The sequence below is a fragment of the Cadophora gregata genome (assembly GCF_030347475.1).
Source record: "Cadophora gregata isolate MNR1 chromosome Unknown scaffold_1, whole genome shotgun sequence".
Lineage (NCBI taxonomy): Eukaryota > Fungi > Ascomycota > Leotiomycetes > Helotiales > Ploettnerulaceae > Cadophora > Cadophora gregata.
Window position 1 is genome coordinate 3093540 of NW_026695924.1, and position 25472 is coordinate 3119011.

Consider the following 25472-nt stretch of genomic DNA (forward strand, 5'->3'; position numbering starts at 1 on the left):
TATGTTTGTTTACAGCTTGGCCTTTGGTGCCTCGAGCGTAGGGATAAGCAGATCTCTAATGTCCCCAGCAGCTTCGTTCAGGTAGAAGCTCATTCTCTCGCTTCCGAGACCCTTGGATACGACATTGAATTGGATACTAGTAGGTATTAGTATTTCATGCTTTGAAGAGTATTATGCCCTTAAAGCAGCCAACTCACCTATTCTCGTTGATCATATAAGCAATTCCCCACCCATCGTCGACAACCTGACTCCATCCATAGCCATTGAAATACTCAGAGCTCAATTGACTGCTAGAGATGAACCACTTGCTCGAATAAGCGAAAGCTGGATCTGTGTATATTGATGGCAGCTCCTCATCAGGCCCGATAAGCTTCTTCAATCCGAACAGATGTCTATCGACACCCTTGCCGTCAGAGGCAGCAGAGATGTATTCCACGTGCGAGTTGACAGCTTTACGGAAAGCTGCGATAGCAGTCTCGTTATCAACGGAGTGGTCAGTGACTGCCTTGCAGAATGCCACCGAATCATCAGAAACCGATCGGCAGGTTTCGGTTCGTCCTTGCTGGAATCTTCGAGTGGCCGCAGATTCGTATGTTGGTCTGTTCTTGCCATACATCTTGAAATAGGCGAGTTGGATAATCATTTGCACGTAGGCGTCCGGTGAGCACTTGAATTTCTTGATCAAGCCTTTGCCGTAGCCCTGATATGCTTGCACGCGGAGCTCGTTGGACCCAATGACCTCTGTAAAGTCCCTGGTCGCTTGCTCTATCTCGTTTTGTACCTCCTTATTGATGTGAAATTTGACAACCGAAGGCTCTGGGAGATTCGAGCGGATTGAGGGGTTCGAGAAATCAAGTTTGTTGCCAAAGATTACTTCATTAACATAGTCGTTCAGACGATGTGTTGGTGTGCCATCCATCATAGAGTGCTCGCCTGTGAAGCCGGAAGTTCCATTGTCGTTGATGATGAATTGGAGTGGCTTGTCAAACCATCTGTTTGCGCCGTCTCCGTGCCAGTATTGATGTGCCCGCTCCTCAAGAGTAACAGGGCTAGCATCATCCAGGCAGACAACAAAGGAGGAGGCTTCAACGGTCTTTAGAGCTGTGGCGTTTGACGGGTGTGCCTTCAACAGAACTTCTCGGGCATCCGTCCATACGTCTCGGTTCTCCGAGGTCAAAATACCGACAGCTGGAACCTTCTCGGCTCTCTGGTATATAGATGTGAATTGCTGCTCCAACTCGCAAGTATTCAGTTGCCTTCCATCCACTTCATGGTAGACCTTGAAAAACTGGTTCTTGCGTATCACTACAATGTACTTGTTCTCTTGGGCAGGGTATTTCGCAGGGTAGTCGGCGGGCTTGGCAGGTATTCTGCTGCAGTTGAACATCCATTGGTAGCTCTCCATGGAGATAGGAAGCTTCTTCATATATTCGGGCTCCAATGTGCCAGCATCGACCTGCTTCTTAAACTCTAGGACAGCGGTACTGATCGCAGCAGCTCTCTTAGCTGGATCCCGCCTCCGTCTATCATCTCGGTGGGAGTAGAAGTAGCTAACATATGGAACGACAGGATCCCGGTATGTGAGATATGCCGCATCATTCCACCATTCATAGATCCAGTTCTTATGCTTTGGGTCTCCGCGTCGAGCAAGTAGTTTGTCCTGGAGCTTGCTACCAGCACCACCTGGCCTTATGAAATCTTGTACTGCCTTCGAAGTGGATTCAAATTCGGACGAGGACAGTAACGGGTGAACGGACTTCAGGTATCTGGCACTCGTCTCTTCAAGAGTCGGCACGGGAAGTTTGGGTAGAGAATCTTCGAATCGTAACATAGGTCCTTTGGAGGAATCCTCCTTGTACCCTGAGTATTGTTTCAGCCAATGTTTATATACAGGTTAAGAGGGGGAGCATACCTGCTGGCAAGGCAGAGCTATTGCTCCGCACGTTTGCCGGTGCCATTCCCAAAGACTGCCGAAATGTTAGCCAGGAGCCGGTGAGCAGAGCCAGATAGCTGGATACTAACTCGTGAAATTGATGGCCGTGTCGCGGTGAAGCTGCTTCTGAGCAACGGAGACGTCCGACCTCTAGAAATCGTCTTCAACATTCCCAACGGTCTTATGGAGAGAAACGAGGGGATTCTGAGATGTAGATTTGAAAGATTCAGTAAAGCTTCACAAGCCTCGTCCGGTTCAGGGTACAGTAGCGATCAACTTCGGCGGTTCTCTTCCTTTTGGTTGGTGGATGACGGGCTGTATCGGTTGTTCTTGGTCCAGCCGAGGTTCGATCCCAGCTGCCAGCTGGCCAAGGAGAAGCTTGCAACGTTGAACGTCCACCCCACTGCCCCAGACCAGCCCTTGTGCTGCATGCCATCACGCCGAGCCGACAAATGACGCGCAATTTTTCTGATGGGACATTTTCTTTGGATCGGACCGAGGGATCGTGCGAACACCCGGATGGCAAGAGTGAGATTTATTTGTTTTGACGCAGCATGATAGGCACATGATGTTATCTAACCTCATCAATAGAAATGAGCGAAAAGCTCTTTATTTGTACAACCCACTCTCAAGCCTTTCACATGCGAGTCCGCTGCCAGGCCCCTTCGTAGCCTCGCAGTTCGGAGAGTCACATCTGATATAGTGATATGCCCCCAGGTCCCAACGTCCCAAGACTCCATAATATGCCATGCCGAATAGTATGCCCAACGCCTGATCTTACACTTAAAAATGCACTCTACTTCTTCCTCCTGCTTTTCCTAGTTGTCCGCGGATCTGCCTTTGCCTTTGAGGCTTTGGAAGGCTTTGGAGAAGCAGTCCCTTCTTCCTCCTCGGCATCCTCATCTTCCTCTGCCACCTCCTCTGTTTCTTCTCCTCCATCATCCTCGTCTGCCGTATCCGCAGTAGCAGACGTATCTTTGCTATGCTGTCTCGAAGTCGAGTCTCCCTTCAGACGCCCTATTGACCTATTGGTACTTCTCCCAGTTCGTGTTGACTTCGGTGGAGAATTGGCTGGCGATGTCCTGGCCTCATCTGTATCGTCCACGGTATCCGCCCTATTCTTTGTAGCAACAGTGTCTCCCCTCTTGCGTTTCCTTGCTCCTGACGGCGATGGTAATCGGCCTAGCTGAGGAGGTGAAGATGGAGCCTCACTGGCCGCGTTTTCGGCAGCGGTTCTCTGCCCCTTCATAAACATCATATCCTCAAATTCCTCTTCCGGCAGCTTGAATTCCATGAATTGATCTTGGTCATCGATGTAATTTTCCCGGTCGTCAATGATTTCCAGGTCGTACATCGTGCGCAGCTTCTGCCATATCCCAGGTATGCGCGTATGCTGCTCAATTGTAGGATCGTAGCCATGATTTCGTAGATGTTCTGATATTGCGATCATACGGAAGTGCTTGTGTATGCCTGGTCTAACGTTAATTGCGCTTTGCTGAGTAAAATCGGGCAACTAACCAGCCGGTTTCCACCTGATGATCCCCTTGAAGAGTGATGTCTCCTGCTCGTCTGTCCAAGGGTCCTTCAGTAGATCGTAAGGTTTTGGCTTCGCTCCGGTGGGATCGGTTTGAGGCGTGTCAACAGCCATCGAATCGTCATCTCTGGCAGGAGTCGACGGCGCACGCACACTCCCTTTGGTCTTTTTCCGAGGAGGCATGTTCAAGATATGTCGGCCTGAGACTGAGAGTGGGATGTCTGATGCGTAATCCCAGGTACAGATGGGATGGGCTTTGCATGTCATAGAAACCAGTCAGTAGCGTCGGCTCTTCCCACTGATGATCCGACACTGCAGAAACGCGTCAACCCAAAGAAAACAGTCCACACTACGCGACTTGCGATGAAATGCGAACATGACCGACGACAACATCGACCAGGGAGACGTATTTGCGATACCAGATCTCTGGGCACCTTCGAGATTTCTAAGAGATGGTCCAGAAAGCCTGCTGTTCTCAGATCTAAGACTTGTTGGTAGGTAGTATTGGCAAAAGAGGGGGGAGGCTTTGTTGACTAACAATAGCCAGACATCGACGAAGCTCTTCCAGAAATAGTGGAACAGTTTCTCCTCCAAGAAGAAAATGTATTCTTCAGTATTCCAGATCTTCCGTTCGACCTCGCGAAGCCGGTCCCAACGCCCGGCCGCACGACCGATGTCGTGAAAGAGTCGATTTCGGCAGTTGATTGTAAAGGCGACGAAGATGCTGATGTCTGGATACTTCCAAATGAAACTCCTATAAAGATTGTGAACCACCAGACCTGGGAAGGGTTTGAGAGGCAGAAAGATGAGATACTCTGTACGTCATATTTGGCGGAGGCTGGCCCATCGGTTCTGGATACCGTCATTGCTTCGAGGGAAGACTCGTTACGTATCAAGAATACCGAGCATCTCGTCGTGGACTCCAAGATATATGCGTCATCTCTCCTTGCCTTGGGCTTGGGGCGGAGTTCTGTCCTTTTCTCATGGGACGAGAGAGGGCAGTCGTTTGTGCCCGCTCGTTCCTTCATGAGGATAAGTGGCTACGCAGGTGACTCTTTGGAGAGCCTTTCAATCATATTCATGGAATGTGGAAATATCACAAGGTCGCTTCAGAAGTTTGTTGAAACGACCTATGCAAGCGAGAAGTCTTCAGGTCGTATTGCTCTAGCAGATGGTGTTTCCACTCTGCTGGCAACGATTCAGTCACGACTAAGTGCGTCAGCAGTGGGCTATAGTAGTATCTTGCAGCTGCAGGCTTTATTTCGGCCAGCGCACTCGTTACTCACCTGCTTTAGACGCATCGTCGTAAACACTTCAGCAACCAGAAGTGACGAGTCGATGCTATCTACAATTTTCGAAGAGATCCAACTTCTCGAGCACAGGACAGATGCATTGAGGGAGATCTTGCTTGAGATTCTTTCACGAGTGTCACATCCTTGGCTTGCATTTGCGAGTGAGTGGCTTGGTCTGCAAAGGGAGGCTGGTGTACCTCTCACTAAGGATGGACCTGGTAAAAGCTTCGTAACGGTTGACACCAAAGAATGGGTAGACGATCAAGGTCTGGTGATGAACGAGCCTGACTATGTTCTCGACTATGACAAAGTTCCAGCATTCATCGCCCCGGAAGACGCTCGAGCTATGTTTGAAGTAGGAAAGAGTCTGCGATTCTTGAGATCATATCATGCAGGGCATCCGCTCGCCAGGTTAGATGTGGTGGCATCGGCGAATCCGCCAATCCTTGAATGGAAATTCTCCTGGCAGGATATTGTTCATGTAGAGTCAAAAGCTTTGCGGTACGAGAGAGACTTGATCCAGGCTCTACAGAATTTCTCACAGGACGCATCCTCTTCCGTTCGTCACCTGGCCGATCCAGTCCCTTTTAGTCTCGATTTCTTTGGGAAGCCAGAAGAGGACATGCAAGCCCACGTCCTGGCTTCAATACATGCTCTCAATCAGCCGTTCGCTTTTACCGAGCAGCAAGACCACCTTTCGTGCTGTCTGAATACATATCTCACCTCTAGTCAATCCGTAATCGACAACGATGACTCTGTTTTTGCTCCACCGATCTCACTAGCACCGGTACTGTCATTCAACCCGATCATCGCAGCTCAGGCTCGTCTCATCAATGGAACTTGCATGCGAATGTTCTTCCAGTCTCATCAAATCCGAGAGCATCTTTCCATTCAACGAAGCTTCCAGCTTCTAGGCAATGGCGTATTCTCAAGCAGGCTTTCACATGCACTATTTGATCCGGAACTAGAAAGTGCTGAACGACAAAGAGGCGTTGCAAGGTCGGGAGGTATGATGGGTCTCCGACTTGGCGGTAGAGATACCTGGCCTCCAGCAAGTTCCGAACTAAGGCTTGCTTTGATGGGAGTTCTCACCGACAGCTATACATCCAGCCAACCACTGAATAAATCCCGTGCTGGCACTTATCTGGACCAAAGTACGATTCCGGGTGATTTGAGCTTCTCAGTTCGCGATATGACAGCAGAAGAAATTGACAAGTGCATGAATCCTGATTCTGTCGAAGCTCTGGATTTCCTTCGCCTTTCTTATAAGCCACCGCAGCCACTTGAGGCTGTCATTACACCTATGATTCTGTTCAAGTACGACCAGCTGTTCAAACTATTGCTTCGTGTCGTTCGCATGCTTTACGTCGTGTCAGCCCTCTTCAGGGATACTACCAACCGTTCATCCAACTGGCGAGGAGTTGAGCGCATTGCTCAACGATTCCGCATCGAAGCTCACCATTTCATATCAAGTATAAGTGGCTATTTTTTCGACACTGGAATTGAAACAACATGGCGGATCTTCGACCGCAAATTGGACCAGATTGAAGAGAGGCTAAAGACGGACGGCGACTACATCACTCTCGGCCAGAACGAAGGATTAGACAAACTCAGAGAATACCACGAGCGGGTTTTGGACAGAATCATGTTCTCACTTCTGCTACGCAAGCGGCAGCAGCCAGTCATGAACCTGCTTGAAGAGATCTTTGCACTTGTCTTGCAATTCTCGAAACTCTCCCGAGAGCGAGATCTGGTCATTCAAGAAGAAAGTGCGAATGACGACCTAATGACGTTGTATTTGAGGTTCCGGAAGAAGGTCGAGGTGTTCATTAATGTCTGTAGGGGGCTGAGTGAGAAGAAGGGATACGGAGAAAGGAAGATTGCTGATAGCAGGACGACGGCACAAGAGGGGCTGTTTGATGGTGATGATCTTGCAGAAGAGAATACAATTTTGCAACTTCTGACGAAGTTAGAGATGTCGAATTACTATTCAAAATCTGTAAACCTCTAGAACACACATATAACCCACTCTTTCCAGAGAGCATACCCGAAGAAAACCTGTCCAACTTCATGGTCTTCATGTCCAGTGAAGTGGGATTCTGCACGTCTCATTTCCTGCACCCGACGTCAAGTGTATGAATGTGTGCTCTGTAGAATGAACTCTTCTATCCATCATGAGTTCCAATCTTCCATTCACTTCCAGCTCATCCGAAGCACAATTAGTAGCTGCTACTACTGCTAAGCAAGTAAGGAGTTTTGTTTATAAGCACCCACGTCTCTACGTCACGGTGATGCCTCTTTAAAACCGTAGCAGGTTTATGGTTTCTGATCAGACTGGTCGCTTGTTGCTCGCATAGGTCCGCCTCATCGCGATCAATCTGTGAGTTTTGCTGTTTTAACCGCTGAAAACTCATTGTTTTTGATACATTCAATTCGACCGGCAGAAGAGAAGTGAAGATATACTTTTTGCGAACGTTCTGTTTGTGATTTATCTTGGTCATGTCGAGACTCCCGCTAAGCCAGCTCTCCATAATTCCATATCTGCTTTCGTCTTCAAGGCCTGTGTCAGGATAGAATATTGTTTTTGATTGGAAGAGAGCCGTGCTTAAGAACCTGGAAGATATTTACATTTAATTTCTGGCAACGTGACAATTTCTTTTGGAGAGGTGGGGCCAGAGGAGCAGTTGCAAGCTGCTGCCAGGTTCCTGATGTCTTCACGGCCAAAGATTGTTAGGGTGGATATGATGATAGCGCAATTTGATGTCGCTGCTCAGTCTTATTGGAAGGTATCCTGTGATCGCATCTCCATTGTTGACCCTTCACGTGTACTGTAGTAAATATATTGCTACATCTTGAAACACGACCATTGATATCGTGACATGGTACCACTTGGTGCCATCCTTGTGGCCAGTGGCTCTCATGCAGACTGTGCATAAGTTGCCGTTCGGACCTTCTTCACAGGCTGTCGCATCATTGTCAAAACTGGCTCAGTTGTTGATTGTGCGGCATCTTGTAGGTGATTTATGACGACGAAGGGCTAGCCCAACCTTGAGGTGGTGCCACTCGGGAAATCATGCAGCATGTCTGCACCATGTCCCGTGCTCGCCGTTCCGTGCTCGAGGTACCCGTGGGAAGGCATTCCCAAACCTGGGCCGAGACTTTCGTATCGCATACCGTCAGAAAATAGACTTTGAGTAAAAATTCCGCCTACTGGAGAGATGTGGCTTGTACAAGGTTTTGCGCAGGTGAAGATTATTCAAGCGAGTACCGAGCGAACAGGGGTTTGGCCGAGGTGCAGTTCATCTTCCAATCCAGTTTCCAGAGCTTGTCGTAAGTTCCTTACAGACACGGGTCAGTCGATATGGCAGGAATTCCTGGGACGCAAATCATGTATGTTGATGTCTTCAAGCCTTGCTTGCTTGCTTGCTTGCGGTCCTTCATCCTTCCGAATCCTGAACTTCTTGTGAAGATCACGTGTAGCCAGACAAACTCAGCCTCAGCGTCCCAGCTATTTCGGCTGACAGTCTTTCCTTTCCCTTTCCTTTCCCTTTCCTTTCCCTTTCCTTTCTTTCGCCGCCCAAGGCTGAGGGTTGATGGCTGACATTTTGGCCTTGGCCTTTGACTGATGCTGACGAGCTCCAATCATATCATAGGCCGTTGCTCCCATGCCCAGGCAATGCAGCAGCCACTCAGGACCACTTCCCGTCCCCAAAATAGAATTGTCCGTCAGACTCGCTTAATGCGCCCGAGCGACTCAGCTTAACCTCGCGCAAGCCGTCCTACCAACGACAACCTAGATCATCCCTCCATCAGACAACCCGCGCCACGATGGCTGTTCCTATGAAAATAGCTAAGGTTCGTGTTGGGCTCGTATATCTCCAGACTTCCTGACAGCATGATGAGTCTAGATGGTTTGTATTGAAGAGCCTTCTTTTATGTCCTCCCTTGCCCCTCCTCCCCGCTTCCTTCTCCTGGATCTTGAATCCTCTTTCTGTTTCTGATATCCATTGAATACCAGTATCTCCTCGTTTTTTTTTTTTATTTCACTTGTATCGTTTCCTTGCATGCAGATATCCACAGCTATGGATGCGTCGACTCTTTTTCCCGGCAGCCAGCTTGGCCACCCAAAGGGATACGAGCAGCCAGTAGAATCCCCGGACAGCGCGATTTTGATGGACATGATTTTTCAGTACCTTAGAGAAGATCCTCCAAAAGCCTCACTTTCAACTCCGGTCGACGCGAAGGTAAAGACCTGGGCTGCTACTCTCCCAGACTTTCAAGTTTCTCCAATCGGTGTCGAAATGCCAAAGTATTCAGAACACGATGACTCTTCAGTACACTCATCCTCGTCTCCTCTGGAGTCCGCGTTCAGCGATTCTTCCAGTTTGAACGATTCAAATGGTCCCAAAACTCCACCTTTGACGAAGAACATCACAGCCACAGTGTCCAGTCCAGCACGTGATGACGAACTCATGTTTCCTGATATGCCTAAACTTCCTCCGCCAGCTCCTCCAGCGAATAAGCTCAATCGAAATTGTTCCCTTCGCCGGTCCTCAGAGGTTGTCAGAAGTCCATCGCGTGCTGCGAGTACCTCTCGTAGAATGAGCTTTGGACTTCCTCCCAATTCAAGCAACTCAAATCACAAGCCTGAATCTGTTCTGAAGATTCCTGCAGCCCATCAAAGGACGTACCCAACCATTGCAAGCTTGGTTCCTCTTCCAGAAACTGCTCCATCTCCATCACAAGCTCCTCTCAACAAGACATCAAACGTTCCCCCTCAATTGAGAATCTCAACACAGAGCTCTGCTCCTTCTCAATCACCTCCCCTCGTGCATCCGGAATGGGAACTGTGTTTCCCAACGACCCGACCGACCTATGCGGAACGGAAGGCCCAGAAGTATCGAGACCAAGTTCGACAGTCAGCACCAATACCTGATCACACAAAAGAGCTCTTGAGGACACTTGAGGAAAGGAAGATCTCACCGAGCAGGCAATCCATTACATTTTCTCCTGCATCTTCGCCAACTAGCCGCCTAGAGTCCATTAATCGCCTCAAAGCAAGCAGGCAGTCGATGCAAATTCAAATCCCAGCCCAAATCCAGAGACACCCGATTCAGGAGGTCCCTATTCATACCCAAGCTCAGAAAACTTTGGATGAGGAATTTCTGAGGAGCCTAAAAGCGAGTAAGACTTCTCCAACCAGATACTCGGTTCAATTCCCTTTGCCTCGACCTTCGATATCAAGGAGAAGTTCCCTCCAAGTGACTCCTACGCGTTCTCCTCTGCAGACTCTTCCCGAACACCCGATCCAAATTCCCAGGAAACCCGTAGCAACTGAGCCGACAATGACTCGGCTGCAAAGGAAGGCGGAGATCGAGAAAATTCCCAGTGTTCGGTCGGATTTACTGCCTGCGCCACCGAAAACTTCAGTCCAGTCCGGTATTTGGTTCACAAAGGGCTTTCTTGCTGGACGAGAAGGCATGCAAATCAAGATGACGAGGAGAGTGACGAACTTTTCCAAGATGGAATGGGTAATAGAGAATGATGATGGTGCCAAAATACTCAAAAGCTTTGGACACAGCAATTCATTGAGTCGCAAGACTGGTAAGTACCTCGCTTGATCTTCAAATGCAATATGCTGACTACAAATAGATCTCTCGGATATTGATGACACACCAATCTTGACACTGCAGAAGAAAACAGGCAGTACTAGAGTGGCCGAAGCACCAAATGGCACTTCTCTGTTCACCATCAGGAATACATTGTATTGTGAGCAGTCCTGTCAATGAAGGGTCGAATGACATACTGACATGATTTTAGCGAGTCCGTACTGGATAATAAATCTTGGAAGCAATGACGCACTGGCGGGCACTGTGGAATGGTCAGCTCGAGGTGATGAATCTCTAGAGAATGTAATTGTGAGCTGGGGTGGTGTCCAAATTGGGCGTATCTCGCTCGAATCGAAGGCCAAGAAACATTCGGTAAGCTGTCGAAGCCCATCACAGTTTGAAGCCCTCGCTAAGTCTATGACAGTATATCTTGAACGTTGCGCCAGAAATCAACTACTGTATTATAGCGGCACTTGCGACGGTGTTTGATGACTTGAGGACTGATGAAGGATGTTAAACATGAAAATGACCCTGAAAAGCCTGAGAATTTTGGATTCCCTCGTTCACAATTACATGAGATTGCATGGTATCTGCGGTGGCAGCGAAGTATGTTGGACTTGCACTTTCGGCTCGTTCTACACGCATTCAGCGGAGCGACGTTACGTAGGGGTTTGGTGGTCGGCGTATTGGGGGTTGATATTCGGAAAACACAAATATAAAATCAAGAATCACATTGTTCTAAAGAACTTCGACAGTGATCCAGTCGACGAGACGTTGCGCGGAAGTTTAGCACGAGTCGAGTCAACAGATGAGGTATACGAGAGGGGCAAATGCCGAGTAGGAACCGAAATGGCTGGTTTACTCCAAATAACAAAGGGGCACATCTGCTCTTAAATCAAATCCAAGAAAGGAAGGAGGAAAGCTCAGGTGGTGCAGACGAGAATCTTGCCGAAATGCTGCCGCCGAATTCCCGACAGCCAGGTACCACTAGTTGCGAGGCGTTCTGAGCACAGATCAGTTAGAGACCTATGCTATTTAAGGCATTTGACCGGTGATTTGCAGTAAAAGCTTATGATTTTAGGATAACCTGGGTAAGGCGTGGAGATCCCCCTCGAAGTATCTTTTAATCTTCAACTAAGAGCAAGGCAATTGACAGTTGGACTCTTCAGATAAGTCAGAACTGTGTATAACAGATCGTTGTCCTTGAAGTATTGGGGAAGACAAAGCTTTGTCGTAATCGAAAGTTCGCTTCGAGTTTCATGCGAGTCATTTGCAGGCTTCATTGAAGTGCAACTTCACCCTGACGGACGAGTGACCCAAGCTGCCAACAGAAGCCAGGACCATGTATGTGCTATTTTCATCTTAGCCCATTTCTTTGCGAGCAATGCCAAGTAATCCAACACCCCACTATCAAGGCTGTGAAGAGAGAAACGTGAGATGACAAGAGGTTGACACCATCCAAAGGTCGGCTTCCCTTGCGGAGATCATTGGCAGGTGAGCCGCACGACTAGCCACGTTCTCCCACCCCGTCAAGATGCAGTCAATGAGAGTTTAGTCCAATCTTAGTGACATTTCCGTTATCTTGCCGATATGATCGGTAGATTGAGCTGGCCATGGCCAGAAGTTGAAGGTTATGATATAAGAAGACCAGCTTCCGGTCGTTTCCTCTCACCACCAAGCGATCTTCTTCGACTCCTTGTCATACCACACTCTTTTTACTTCGCCCGCCTTCGCTGCTTTAACTAGTAGTGATCAACACCATGCAGCTCTTCAACATTCTTTCCCTCTTGGCTACTGCAGCAAGCATCAATGCCTCGCCTGTAGCACTTCAATCAAGAGCAGTGGTTCCCCATGATTCGCTGTGGCCACTGGCGGAGAGTCTTCCTAGCGGAGCCATTGGCAATGCTATCAGAAGATTTGAGCCTTATCTACACATTGCCCATGGTTGCCAGGTGATGACTGCTGTCAATGCTAAGGGAGATACGAGGTTTGATATATCCTATTCCGTCCATTGCAGAATTTGGTCTGACTGGCATACAGTGGTGGGCTTGACGATACTGGAAACCCTTCAGCTGGGTGCAGATATACAGATCGTCAGCAGACTTATGTCAGAACTGCTTGGTATAATGGACGATTTGCGATCATGTATGCGTGGTAAGTAACAGCATCTTCATGAAGTTTGACACTGTCACCTTGCTTGAGAGTTTGCACTGACTGGTCACCATTTAGGTACTGGCCAAAAGATCAGCCCGCAGCAGGAGATGTTGTCAGCGGTCACCGCCACGAGTGGGAGAGCACCGTCGTCTGGCTCAACAACCCCGCCGTTGCAAACCCAACACTGATTGGTGCAGCGGCGTCCGGACACGGTGGATATAAGAAGTCGACCAACCCATTGAGAAAGGGAGATCGCATCAAGGTCGAATACTACACCGAATTCCCCAGAAATCATGAGTTGCAATTCACGAATACCGAGGGATTGGGATTCTGGAAGATTGACTGGGAAAGTCTACCTGGACCAGCCAGAACTGCTCTTCAGAACACAGATTTTGGCATGGCGAATGTGCCGTTCAAGGATGCTAACTTCGTGAATAACCTTGAAAAGGCTTGGGTATAAGGATTTACCTCTCGAATGCGAAGTTGGCAAGGTGCGAGAAAGAGGTCCGAAGTGGAAGATTGAACAAATTTCTTGTATATAGGATTAATATTCTGGGCTTTGCGGGCAGGAAGGAGTGAAGGAGGGAATGGGGGTGGGAATGGCTCCAGACGCACTGGTAAAACCATGACTTAGATACGAAGAAAGGAAGGGGCAAAATGCATCTTCAGACTCCTCAAATTGATTATATTGTTCTGCTTCCATTTTCCAGCCTTTGCAGATGATTAAATAATATCATCTCGATGATTTATTCGGAGACTTGAAACCGACGCTCGGCGAGAGGCTTTCGCTTACCATTCCGATGTTTACATTGCCCAATGAGGTGAATGATCGACATACCTGGAAGCGGGGGTTGCCTCGGTTAAAGATTATAGCTATTCGTTCTGCCTGTCTGCTTAAAAACCAAGAGGTCTTCAGGTGGGGGAACGCTTGCGAGCAGCGGATGTCCTCAATGGCTTATCCCACCAGCGTTAGCATCCTTCTAAAGTCTACACACGGCGACTATTGATTATTCTCGCCAAGAACAGTATCTGGGGAACAACATCCAATATTGGAAAGGAAGCTAGAACAGACTGCTTACAGTAATACTCACTTAGTAAAGCCACGATCTGAAACAGGTGCTTAATTGCTCCACAACGTCCAGATACATGCAATCTCGTGAGGCCAAAATCGTATGATGTGCATGGCTCAGCCCTACAGATCCCAGCATAACGGATAGTGAAATAAAGTCACAGGCAAATCCCCTGAAAACGTGAATGATACGCCCTGAGAGATTTAAGGCGTGCAAGTGTTACTTCCCTGCTAAGCCAGACATGCACCTGCTCTGAGCATTCTTAGATGAGGGGTAAGATCGGGTGGCGGGGTGGTGATGAATGGCTTCATTACTAATCAGATAAGCTGTAAAGTTCATTGGATCTTGGCTGTCAGAATGAATACTGTAATCCCGTAAAATATTTCTTGTGGTTGGAATGTCCAGATGCGGGGTACTGTAAACTTGCTTAGATCCAAAATAGCGTTGGTGAGAGCGCCATGTGAAGATCGACGATCAATCAACGGGCCATCGGTAGAAGCCGATCCCAGATGTCACCAGCCACGGCGGGGGAACTGAGGCTTCTTCCGTTGCACATGGATCTGGTCTCAAAATAAAGACCCTACTCGGCTCAGCTTTTCGAAAATGTGGCCTGACACTCCCCCCGGAGTCTGCTCACTGTCCAATGAAGGCTTGGAAAGACTGCGCACGTGATGCATTGTTTGGAGATGTGGGCAAGTGCAAGAGAAGTTCAGTGCCGCACATCAGCAAGATGGAACAATAACCGAAGCTACTCGGGTATCCCAAAATGCCAAATCATGCTTTGCATCGACGTTTCTGTAAGCCATCGCCTATTCTTTACAAAGTGGAGAGCTTGTTTTCAATAGTACTTCTGGACATTGGGATCATGGGCAAGAGGCCCGAAGGAGATCACCCTAGATCTATGCCGTTCTATAACCACCGTCGATTGGGATGTCACTTCGAGCTAGCTCTGGGTTCATCTCTGTGAGAACGATTTTGGGGCTGTCAGGTAGAAGGCTAGAAGCTAATGAACCCCTCCCACGTTCGTGAAAAGCCGTGTGTTGACCGGACTTTCCATCCGGGATACTAGACCAATGCACGTAAGGTCGAAATTTTGTGTTCCAGTAACAGCTCTTGAACTTCGGAAAATATGAGCTCATAAAGTGGTGCTGGTCCAGAAACAACCCCGTGTGTCTGTGCATCTCCGCAACATCCTCTTCCAGGCTATCGAATGTTTCTCGCAGAGGCGGAATCTATATCTCAAGCTGTGCACCCCTCGAAAACCTGTTTCTTCATTATCGACCCAAAATAAAATAGACAACCCGAAAACAACATACTTGTATCTTCCATGATGGCTTTCAATAGAACCAACATCAGAACCGTCGAAGAATGCTACATGAGCGATCCCATGGACCAGGCCAGCGTAGAACCCCGCCATACCACCACAAAACCACATGCTAAAAGCTTATATAGGGCTACCTCGATATCGGCCCAGGGACCTATGGTATGAGCCCGCAATTATGCAACTCTGTGAATATCAACACATGGCCATTCTCGCCACTGTCTTCTCCAGAAAGTCCATATCTTAGCACGCCGCTGTCAAGCACATATCAGGACAGCAGCTGGAACCCCTTCGACCGTAATTTCGGCTCTCTGATAACACCAAACTCCACCGGCTTCAATACACGAGAAGAGCTCGCCACTAAAGCATACAATAACGTCCCTGGCTTTCAGCAAACAGAGCCAGGGCCCGCCGCTCCAGTAGCACCACATAGCAGTTGCGTTTCGGCATCGCAAACATCAGCAACCCTGTCAAACGTTTGCTCTCCAAATGAAAACTCAAATGCCTGCTCGGTCCTAGACGTGCACACCGGCTCGGGCGGGTTTATTCCTACCAGGAAAACGTCAGCCTGTAATACGAAGCATAACAAACAGTCTAGATCTCAACATGAGCCGGGACCTACGAAAAAGAGTGCTCCTCAACAGCGGTTACGCTCAACTTCGACCGCTGTTGCATCGTCTTCCCGTCCCAATGTCTCCTCAACATCTTCGTACAGCTCCAATTCCCCACCGAAACACACCCGTCTGAACCACAATCATGTCGAAAAGCAGTATCGGAATCGGCTGAACGGCCAATTTGAGACGTTGCTGTTGGCTCTGCCAAGGGAAGGTGGGGCAGATGGAAATGGGAGGAAGGTCAGTAAGGCCGAAGTGCTGGTGCTTGCAAGAAAGTACATCCGGGATTTGGAGAGAGGTAGAAAACGATTGGAAGAGGAAAACGAGAGATTGGTCGGTAGGATGGGGGTGTTGAAGAAGAGGTGGACTGAGTCGGGTGGGGTGCTACTTCCGTAATGGAGCGAGAAGGGGGTTTGAAAGGATATTGATATGATTTGGGAGCAGAATTTAAACTACCCGACGAAGGAAGGCAATTGATAGAGCCTAGGCCACAGCCACTCGTTTCGACAGCCAGAATCTTGGACAACTGTAAATTATCTGGGCGAGAGACTGTCAGACCAGAGTACTTGGAGTTTCTGAACGTGTCTGGGGCAACGAACCAGGGGAAAATGGTGACGCGGACAAAGAGCAATTCTCGCAGAGTATCCGCGCTTGTTTGATGGCCGAAAATGTCAGCCCTTCTGTACTCACTTGGCTGTGTGATGGATGGCTCAGCAAGAGAGGAATGTGAAAAGCGTTAAATCGTGAATTAAATCACGATCGTTAAACTCTCGTTGCGATACAAGAAACAAATCGACGGGCGAAGAGCTAGATCTTAACATAATACATTAAGTTGAGAATTCCGGGTTCGATGCCATCTTGACCTCCGCTGAAACTGCTCCAGAATGGGGCCGAGAGACCACCTTAATTTCTTGTATCATGAACGTCACGTAGGACGAATTCTGGATGCATTGCCAGATCTTGCATCAAGGTAGAAACGACCCATACACTGCCATTTTGTCATACCATACCATAGAAAGATCTAGGCAGGCTGCAGTCCGACCCATGGGTGATTGACTGATCAACAAAAAGGTGCACAGGCAGGGTCGCTTGAGACTTTTTATGTTGCATGCATATCGACCAATGTCAGACTTCTTCAAAAAGCCGCGCCATACCCTCGTAGCGACTCAATACCTCACCATCGGCGCTGCACATCATACCAGACTGTACGAAGCCGTGATACATCTTCATATCCTCACCAAGATATTTGGCATTGTAGAAGTCTCTGTCGAGATGTCTTGTTTGCCAACCCTTGCATCCCTCATTCCAAGTTGTGACAAGAGCAACACTGATTCTTGGATTCCAGAGACCTTCTGAGGAGGCGACAAAACTTGGGAACAAAGTCTTGTACTGTTGAGAGTGGTTCAGTGCTGTCGCAATAGTGGTGACACCCCTTTGAGCTTTCTGCTTCAATGTTCGGTCTTCTATACAGCATCTTCGAAAACATACATAGTCAAGAACATTCGAGTCCAATTCTATGAGGCGCACATTATCATTCACTGCTGCCTTGAACCTTTTTAATGGTGACCCATCGATTTGCGTGCTCGGGATTATGGTCAGGGTCTCCAGTTCTGGGGCGCAAGCTTGCAGCACCACGAAGAAAGATCCGCCGTTTTGGCGAAGTACATCAAAAGCAACGGCCAGATGCTTAACATTTGCTAAACCAGTAAATATTCGAAAGCACCCTGCGTTGAATTCTGTAGTTGTTCTATCGAAAAGGTTCTTCGACGGTTTGTCAGAGTCTGGTGTTGACAAGTCCCTGACTATGATATCATTGTCGAGATCAACCCAAGTAAACTCCATATTCGTTCCTGTTGTCTTGTATGTAGGGCTCAATATTCGAGTATAAACCGATTTCACAACTCTGCGAGATTCGAGGCACGTCGATAACAGCGCTAGATTTCTGTTATGCCTCGAACTATGTGTGAGTATTCTTTGACCAGGAAGAGAGAATTTCCAGATCATGGCTCGGACCTCTACTGGTAAGCTGAGAAAGCATGTGAAATGGTAGAATGATGTGTTGACTTGTTCTTGTACGTTTGGTCGTGGCTCTGGAAGGGTCGACGGAATGCTTTCATAGTCTTCGCCAGCGGTCAATCGAGCGAGAGCAGTCATTCTGGGGAAATCTATGGGAAATCCTGATCGAGGTCAGTATTTCAGATTTTGGAGGGTACTTGGATGCCTTACTGCCACCAACATAGTCGCCCCGCGTACTTGCATTGGCCTCCAGAAGATTGATATTGGCGAGAACTTCGTGAAGCGCCTTTTTGGAGAAATCCAAGAAAGTCGCATGGCCTGCTAGGGCTTCATCCACGCTCTCCAAGTCATTTTGACTTTCCGTCAAGAGTTTCTTTTTGATTTTTAAAGCATCGGTGCACATCTCGCGTGTTTCCGTGTCCGTATCAGCACGCGACAACTGGCCCGCGGCCACGTGCCGGATCCTGAAGTGGGAGAACAAGTCACGCAAAATCGAGTCCCTAAATTTAGTGAGTTTTGTTGTGATGGATAGGTTCTTGGTAATGAGGTGGTCCAGTCGAGCTCGAACATTTTCTAGACATATAAGTGGCAGGCGAGGATTATGCTCGAACCCAGTCGCTTGGTCATGTCAGAATATACGAAAAACTGTCCTAAAATGAACTCACAGCACACTTCCCCGCGTAGCCCTGTCCTAACGCAGTCTGGAGGTTGTGACTCCGGTATTTGGATGAGTCCTTTCGATGAGAGGGGTTCTGATGCCAGACATGATGCCGAATAGCCTCCCGGCGGCTTCGCCGGGACTGTCTGTTGGTGATGCTTGCGCCAAGGCATCGGCCTCTCCTCTTGATCCATCACTCGGTGATCTCCCAGGCTTGATGGCGTGTTCCGAATTCAATTTATATCCCAGTATCGTTGATGATGGTTCAGTGATGTTTGGTTTGAGATGATGAGTCGTGCGCTCATTGCCATGCATCAAAGTCCAAGCTGGAAGGCACATGACCTGGCCAATCAGATCAGGCCAAGGGAGACGGACCTGATGCACAGGCACTCGCTTGCTTCCTCGCTTCCATTGTTTTGATAGGGAAATCCACGGGGTTTAACCGATCATAATTGGGAGCTCCTCTGTAGGCGCCTTTTATTCTCACCGTATTTTGTGTCCCTACTTCATCTTGCGATAGGCCAGCATGGCGTCTACATCCGGGAACCGGATATAGGGGAGATAAGCACTAGCTCCGAATGACATTCTTCACCGATAAGTGATTCCATTACCGGTCAACGAACGCGAGCTTTGATCAAACGACATACAAATATAAGGCACAGGAGGAATCATCGGTAACAGAAACGTGTATCGCGCTTTTTGGATCGTTTTGATGACATAATTGGGAGCGATAACATCGAACCACTGGTCGTGACTGTTGGGGCAAGACGACATCCTTCAACTTCACGTCAACTTTGATTACAAGGGTCCAGAAATATAAGATCCTCTGATACCCAGAACTACAGACCAAGTAAACATAATCATCTCGTTTCCAGCCAGCAACTAAACGCTGATCAGCATTAGATATCCTCATAGCAAAAGGATCATGTCTTCAGAAATCAATTACGCAGCTGTGCTTGAAGCACCTTATGCCAGAATGACGCTTGTCAGTCGACCAATTCCAACTCCTGGACCTAGAGAGATTGTCGTTCGCAATCATGCGGTTACCGCAAACCCCGCCGACGTAAGGACGCCCTTCTCTTGCTTTCTTACCGCTTATGCCAAGGAGTAAAAGATAATTCTTAAATTCATGCGAGCAACAATGCCTCTCTTCATGTACTCAGATTTGTTAACATCCCCGGTCATGATCCAGTGGAAGATGCAAGATTTCAATGTCTTGATAAAAGGGTGTTGTGGCTGCTGTGGGGTCATCGGTGACAAAGTTCAAAGTCGGAGATAAAGGTGAGTACTTTGAGGAGGTGGAGTCCTTTTCAGCCGTCCTTTTACCTTCATAACAAAAACTTGTAATAACAACATACTGATACGTAACAGTGACCGGGTTTGCAGGGGTTATCTATCTTCAGGATATCAACCATGGAGCTTTTCAGACATTTACAGTCCTCAAAGACATCGCTACTACGAGGTTACCCGAATCTATGTCGTTTGAAGAAGGCTCAGTCTTCCCAATGGCAGTTGCAACGTCAGGCATGGCACTTTTCGTAGATCTTGCAATCCCGCTTCCGACTCAGCCAATCACTCCGCAAAGCTCCGGACTCCTTATCTGGGGCGCATCCTCCTCGGTGGGAACCACCACTGTCCAGATAGCAAAGAATCTGGGCTTCAAAGTTTTTGCTACTGCAAGTCCTACTCATCACGCCTATCTAAAGTCTCTTGGAGCATTCGAGGTTTTTGATTACCGCGATCCTTCTGTAGTTGAAAAGATCGTCTCTGCTGCGCAGAGTCATGGAACCCCTATCAGTCTCGGGTTCGATACGGTTACAGAGGGAGATACAGCCAAATCAAGTTCGGAGGTCATCTTGTCCTCGGGTGGCAAAGGTGGAAAGCTCGTATTAGCGACTGCCTGGCCCGAAAGCGAGACACCAGAAGGACTTCAAATCTCTCAGACGATGGCTTATCGACACGGAGCAGATCAAGTAAAAATTGGAGAATGGCTGTTCAATGAGTACCTCGAAAAAGCACTGGCAGATGGAACTATTGTCCCTGCTCCAAAAATCGAAGTTGTTCCAGGCGGACTACGTGGGGCACAAAGCTGCCTTTGACAAGTTGAAGGCTGGTGTCAGCGGGAAGAAACTGGTTGTCAACGTAGAATGATATACGACGGCATAAAAACTGCCGATTGAACCTGAATTTGAAGCCAGAAAACTAAACCTGATGCGAGACAAGTGACCCGTGGAAAAGGAATTGTACCTAGGTAGGTAGGTAGGAAGTCAAAATACATGCACGTGATCTCGACATCTGAAACAAGCGCCAAGAGGTAACTTCCATGGAAAGTGATCTATCTATTACAAGGAAACACATTTCCTCGTTCCATTCCCTGATCTCCAAAAATCTTGTTCCGCGCTAACCAAGCTTTCACATCTACGATTTCACATGGGCCTGGATATAGATTTCTGCAACTGGTGCGGCACGTTCACTCTTTATCGCGGCCCGCACCGTCTTCAGCAGCAGATTTCTACCTTCGGAGCTCTAGACATCGACAGCCCAAAACTGAGCCAGAGTGATTGCGATGGGGACCTACCGACACACAGTACATTGTGCGCAGATCCGTCTGAAGCAATTTATTTGATGGTTTCACTAGAACTTGAGAGCTGCAAACTCACGAGCATTAGCTGGGGTAGCTACTTGCTTTCCGGCTATGTTCTTGTCGAAGATACCCTAGGTATATGGGATGACGGCGGCTCGCGAGTCATTCAAATCCTGCATTGTTCAATAGTCTGAAGGCTTTTGACGTGTTCGAGTTGAAGTGATTTTCCTTCGATTGCGTATGGTAGCCCCACATACGCTTGCAAGAGACTTTCGTTGGCAGGCCCAGGGAACTGATATGAAGTGTTAGTGAGGTGATTGTGGGTACTAGAGTGCTCTTAGCCGGTCTGAAATAGACCACCATGTGTCCCAAACGACTCTGCAGATCAAAATCGATCTCTCTGGGACAGTCCGCATGCATCAACCGTGGACACTGCGCTTGGCGCCAAGCTCCTTTGTTTCAGTAAGGAATCCTCTTGCTTGGAGACATCCTCTCATTAAGTTTCTTCTTAATCACTGTTAATCAATAGTAAACCAATGTTATGGGGACGAGACGACTACCACGTCTTGTGAGAATCTAAGCAGTCAGGATTTTCTGGACAAATATACCCCTCACCTCTAGATATGTCTTTCTTCATCCTCTATCATTCTACACATCCACTTTCACTTTTCACGCCTAGCTTCGCGGCTTACACAAACTGTGCTGAGCATCGTATATCAATCAATCACGATATCTCTTATTATACATCCAGCTTGACAAGTTTCAAATCCCTTCCAACCTGACAGACAGCAGCATGAAGTTTTCTACTGCTCAACTAGTCACTTTGGTCTTTGCACTCAGCGTCTCCGCCGCACCATCCCTTGCTCGACGTGATTGCGACCTTGATCTTCCATCCAACAAAACCGATTCTTCTTTGTTGGATACTGGTGGCGTGGAGGCAGAGGCTTCGACCACCAAAAAGGCTTCTGTAAAGTCCACCAAGGCATCTTTTACACCCGGACCAGAGGCCTCAGCAACCGGGGATACCACTCCAGAAAGCACCAAGGCATCATCTAGTGGATCTCAGGCGTCAAAAACAGGCGATACCAGTACCCCAAAGCCAACCAGTGGAACATCTACTGGTAATGGCACTTCCTCGAGCGGTGGCAGCCTGCCACCATCTTCTGGAACCTCCGTTCTGTCTGTAGTTCAGACCATTGCCGCTGGTGAATCTTTTGATGGTGGAATGTTCACCTTTGATCGTGGTGTTTCTTGCACTGGTCAGGCAGAGGGTGGTGGTTCTGATGCAGTTTTCCAAATTGAGAATGGTGGTTCTATTTCTAACGTCATTATCGGAAAGAACCAAATCGAGGGAATTCATTGCCAAGGTAACTGCAAGTTGATAAATGTTTGGTGGGAAGATGTTTGCGAGGACGCTTTTACCATTAAGAAGCAAGATGCCGGTGAGACCAGCACAATCACAGGAGGCGGAGCTTTCGGTGCTGAAGACAAAGTCCTCCAACATAACGGTGCTGGAACTCTTAGCGTCACTGGCTTCACCGTTGGCAACTTTGGAAAGCTCTACCGTGCCTGCGGTAATTGCGCAACAACCGCGGAGCGCCACGTCATCTTGGACGATATCACGGCAACTGATGGTGATGTCTTGGCCGGTGTGAATGGAAACTTCGGTGATACTGGTAAGTCCATTGGCTCAACAACGTTTGAACAGTTTCTAATCGTTACCAAAGCTACCATTACCAACTCCAAACTTTCCGGTGTCAAGAGCGTTTGCACCAATTTTGAAGGTGTTTCCAAGGGCAATGAGCCTTCCGAGATTTCAGAGGGCGCTGATGGTAAGGTCTGTATCTTTGGCTCTGATGTTGTCAGCAGTTAAATGCTTTGTGGCTGTCCAGCAGTTCTCCTATAAAACATTAAGAGGTAGTCTGTTCATTAGGATGTGTAGGTTGGGAAAAGCTTGTTGTTGTACATGCCTTTCGTTTCTTCCGTTCTCTCTTAGAATTCTTGACACTTGTCAAAGTCTTCTGAGAACAACACCTTAGATCTAAATACGAATCTTGAGCGCCATGGTTCGAAAGACTGTGGCCAGTCAAACAAAATTTGTCAATTTTGACATCGCCGTGTCGCTTAACTTTGTGCTTGACACTACGGAACCAGCGCAGGCTGTGCAATATTTCCTTTCCAATGGAGCTGGAGTCGAGTCACGGATGCGATCTTTTCCCTATCGCTACGATTTTATTAACCTCTACTGCATTAGTACACCTTGAAATCTCACTCCTGTTTTCTGAGTCTCAATTCTGGCTTTCAGCTCAAGATATGTCTTGAGATAATAAATCGATGTCGTCTTACGATTATCATCCAATCACAGGGAGCTCGATCTACCAGATTTACCTTAAACATTACCTCAAATAAAGCCAAATGAACCGGAACCTAGGCCGAGCTGCGTGAGGAAATACCATGTTTAGCTGCAGCTGCACTGTGGCCTTCTAAGACGACCAGGTCGACCTCCCAACAAAACAAGGAAATCAATCCACTTGCTAATATACAGTTCTAACACAACAAAAATTGAAGTTGTGCAATGCGGCGGGCAATTTTGTCATGCTGCAACTTTAAAGTATCTACCTACTACCTAGGTACCTAGGTACCTAGGGAAGGTTTTGGGGAGCATGTGGTCAGATGATCTGATGGGTGGGTTATCCGTGGCGCTGCCATCAGGATTGGGTTGGTCCAAGCGCCACCTTGAAGCACGCTGTAGAGGTGCCATGAAGTACCCCGAGGCAAAGCCTGCCGAGAATCCCAATCCTGATGGCAGCGCCACGGATGACACAGGGGCTCGTTGGGCTTACACAGGGTTGTGATTTTAATTAATTATATTTTTAATTAATTAATTAATTTTAATTAGACCTTTGAAAAAATTAAATTCATTAATCAATTCTTATAATTAATTAAAATTAATTAATAAATACTAAAAATTAATTAAAATTAATTAAACAAACTAATTAAAGTATATACTAGTAAAGTAGAATAGTTATTAGAGACTTATAACCTAATTAAAACTCACTTAAATTCACTTGAAATTACTTAAATTCATTTCAAATCACTTAAAATTACTTAAAATTATTAAAAGTTACTTAAAAGTTACTTAAAATTATTAAAAGTTATCTAAAGTTATTTAAAGTTATTAAAGGTATTTAATTATAATAATTATATAGAAGCTTCTGGAACTAAGATTTATCTATATAAGCAGAGTAATTTCCCTTAAAAATTATAAAATCTTTTATCTTTAGTTAACTACTCTAATCACTTTAAAACACACTACTTAAAAATATACTACTTAAAAACACGCTACTTAAAAATACTATACTTTATAACATACTACTTTATAATATACTACTTTATAATATATCACTTGATAATATACTACTTTATAGCTATTATAATTTTCAGTTTTTATAAGAAAAATATTATATTAATTTTTAAAAAAATAGAGGGTTTCTCTTAAGATTCTTATTTTATTATTAATAATAACTCTTCTTTTAATATAGAAGAAGATAATAATACTTCTAATATAGACGAAAATAGTAATATTATTAATATAGAAGAAGATAATAATACTTCTATTATAGAAAACAATAATAATACGTCTAATAATACTATTATAGTAAATAATAAGTATATTAATTCTAAATATAATAAGTCTACTTATACTTTACCTTCTTTAGATAATAAGAAGATTTATATATTTAAAAATAAGCTATTTACTTGTACTTTATTAGATATTAATTATAATAAAGAAAGACAAATTAAAATAGTTTGTTCTTTATGTAAATATAATAATATAACTAAATTAGATAGATTTCAATCTTCTAATTATATTCAACACTATAAAATAAATCATCCTACTATAGCTTATAATATTAAAACAGAAGATAAACTAGAGTTATTAAACTTAAATAAGAATAAACCTAGTAATTTCTTTAATTTAGCTAATAAAGATTCTAATAAGCAGATTCGATCAAATACTTTAAATGAGTTTATAGAAGATAAAGCTTTATATAAGATATTAAACTTTATTATTAATAATAATCTCTCTTTTAATATATTAAGCTCAGAGTCTTTTAAAGACTTACTAAATTACTATAATAAATCTTCACCTATTATTAATAGGTGGAAAATAAAGAATATTTTAGATACTACCTATAAAACATCTATAGATAAGTTTAAATACTCTATTAAAGAAAGTATTAAAGAAAATAGTTCTTTTTCTATTACTTTAGACACTTAGAATTCTAATAATCAAAAATCTTATTTAGGTATTATTTTAGTTTAGATTAATAAAAAGACTATTTTAAACTATAAACTTATAGGATTTAAAGAGCTATTAGAAAGTCATATAGGCTTATATTTATATAATAACTTTATTAAGATAATTCATAGTTATAATTTAGAACTTAAAGATATTAGTTCTATTACAAGAGATAATGCCTCTAATAATACTACTTTATTAAAATATATTAATAATCAAAACTCTAGTATTTATGATATTAAGTGTATAGCTTATATTATTAACTTAATAGTACAAGATATATTAAAGAATTATATTCTTAATTATAAAGCTGAAATAGATCTTTCAGATTTTACTAATAATATTACTAATAATATAAATTCCGACTTAAGTATAATTCAAAAG

At 45.9% G+C, this 25472-nt stretch overlaps 10 protein-coding genes across 10 annotated transcripts; 6 read left to right on the forward strand and 4 right to left on the reverse strand.

Annotated features, from left to right (window-relative positions):
* Nucleotides 1–9: 9 nt before the first annotated feature.
* CAT2 (Carnitine O-acetyltransferase mitochondrial) lies at nt 10–2103 on the reverse strand (the record flags this gene model as incomplete). The annotated part of the gene is made up of 4 exons (XM_058494171.1): nt 10–136; nt 198–1860; nt 1913–1967; nt 2023–2103. The coding sequence occupies 4 exons, from the start codon at nt 2101–2103 to the stop codon at nt 10–12; spliced, it is 1926 nt and encodes a 641-aa protein (XP_058364374.1).
* A 626-nt stretch (nt 2104–2729) lies between these two features.
* ONS95_000993 (uncharacterized protein) lies at nt 2730–3650 on the reverse strand (the record flags this gene model as incomplete). Its single annotated transcript, XM_058494172.1, has 2 exons — nt 2730–3403; nt 3452–3650. 2 exons carry the CDS (start codon nt 3648–3650, stop codon nt 2730–2732), a joined length of 873 nt encoding a protein of 290 aa, XP_058364375.1.
* A 193-nt stretch (nt 3651–3843) lies between these two features.
* ONS95_000994 (uncharacterized protein) lies at nt 3844–6770 on the forward strand (the record flags this gene model as incomplete). Its single annotated transcript, XM_058494173.1, has 2 exons — nt 3844–3961; nt 4015–6770. The coding sequence occupies 2 exons, from the start codon at nt 3844–3846 to the stop codon at nt 6768–6770; spliced, it is 2874 nt and encodes a 957-aa protein (XP_058364376.1).
* Nucleotides 6771–8841: 2071 nt separating this feature from the next.
* ONS95_000995 (uncharacterized protein) lies at nt 8842–10885 on the forward strand (the record flags this gene model as incomplete). Its single annotated transcript, XM_058494174.1, has 4 exons — nt 8842–10363; nt 10412–10528; nt 10580–10740; nt 10793–10885. The coding sequence occupies 4 exons, from the start codon at nt 8842–8844 to the stop codon at nt 10883–10885; spliced, it is 1893 nt and encodes a 630-aa protein (XP_058364377.1).
* A 623-nt stretch (nt 10886–11508) lies between these two features.
* ONS95_000996 (uncharacterized protein) lies at nt 11509–12982 on the forward strand (the record flags this gene model as incomplete). The annotated part of the gene is made up of 3 exons (XM_058494175.1): nt 11509–12355; nt 12409–12522; nt 12598–12982. Exons 1-3 carry the CDS (start codon nt 12129–12131, stop codon nt 12980–12982), a joined length of 726 nt encoding a protein of 241 aa, XP_058364378.1. The 5' UTR covers nt 11509–12128.
* A 1937-nt stretch (nt 12983–14919) lies between these two features.
* On the forward strand, nt 14920–15923 carry ONS95_000997 (uncharacterized protein; the record flags this gene model as incomplete). Its single annotated transcript, XM_058494176.1, has 2 exons — nt 14920–14994; nt 15045–15923. The coding sequence occupies 2 exons, from the start codon at nt 14920–14922 to the stop codon at nt 15921–15923; spliced, it is 954 nt and encodes a 317-aa protein (XP_058364379.1).
* A 364-nt stretch (nt 15924–16287) lies between these two features.
* Nucleotides 16288–18232, reverse strand: ONS95_000998 (uncharacterized protein). The gene is made up of 2 exons (XM_058494177.1): nt 17754–18232; nt 16288–17704 (listed from the first exon to the last, which is right to left on the reverse strand). The coding sequence occupies exons 1-2, from the start codon at nt 17944–17946 to the stop codon at nt 16653–16655; spliced, it is 1245 nt and encodes a 414-aa protein (XP_058364380.1). The 5' UTR covers nt 17947–18232; the 3' UTR covers nt 16288–16652.
* Nucleotides 18233–18234: 2 nt separating this feature from the next.
* On the reverse strand, nt 18235–18540 carry ONS95_000999 (uncharacterized protein; the record flags this gene model as incomplete). The annotated part of the gene is made up of 1 exon (XM_058494178.1): nt 18235–18540. One exon carries the CDS (start codon nt 18538–18540, stop codon nt 18235–18237), a length of 306 nt encoding a protein of 101 aa, XP_058364381.1.
* Nucleotides 18541–19676: 1136 nt separating this feature from the next.
* ONS95_001000 (uncharacterized protein) lies at nt 19677–20300 on the forward strand (the record flags this gene model as incomplete). The annotated part of the gene is made up of 1 exon (XM_058494179.1): nt 19677–20300. The coding sequence occupies one exon, from the start codon at nt 19677–19679 to the stop codon at nt 20298–20300; it is 624 nt and encodes a 207-aa protein (XP_058364382.1).
* A 1278-nt stretch (nt 20301–21578) lies between these two features.
* ONS95_001001 (uncharacterized protein) lies at nt 21579–22890 on the forward strand (the record flags this gene model as incomplete). The annotated part of the gene is made up of 2 exons (XM_058494180.1): nt 21579–22461; nt 22513–22890. 2 exons carry the CDS (start codon nt 21579–21581, stop codon nt 22656–22658), a joined length of 1029 nt encoding a protein of 342 aa, XP_058364383.1. The 3' UTR covers nt 22659–22890.
* Nucleotides 22891–25472: the final 2582 nt, after the last annotated feature.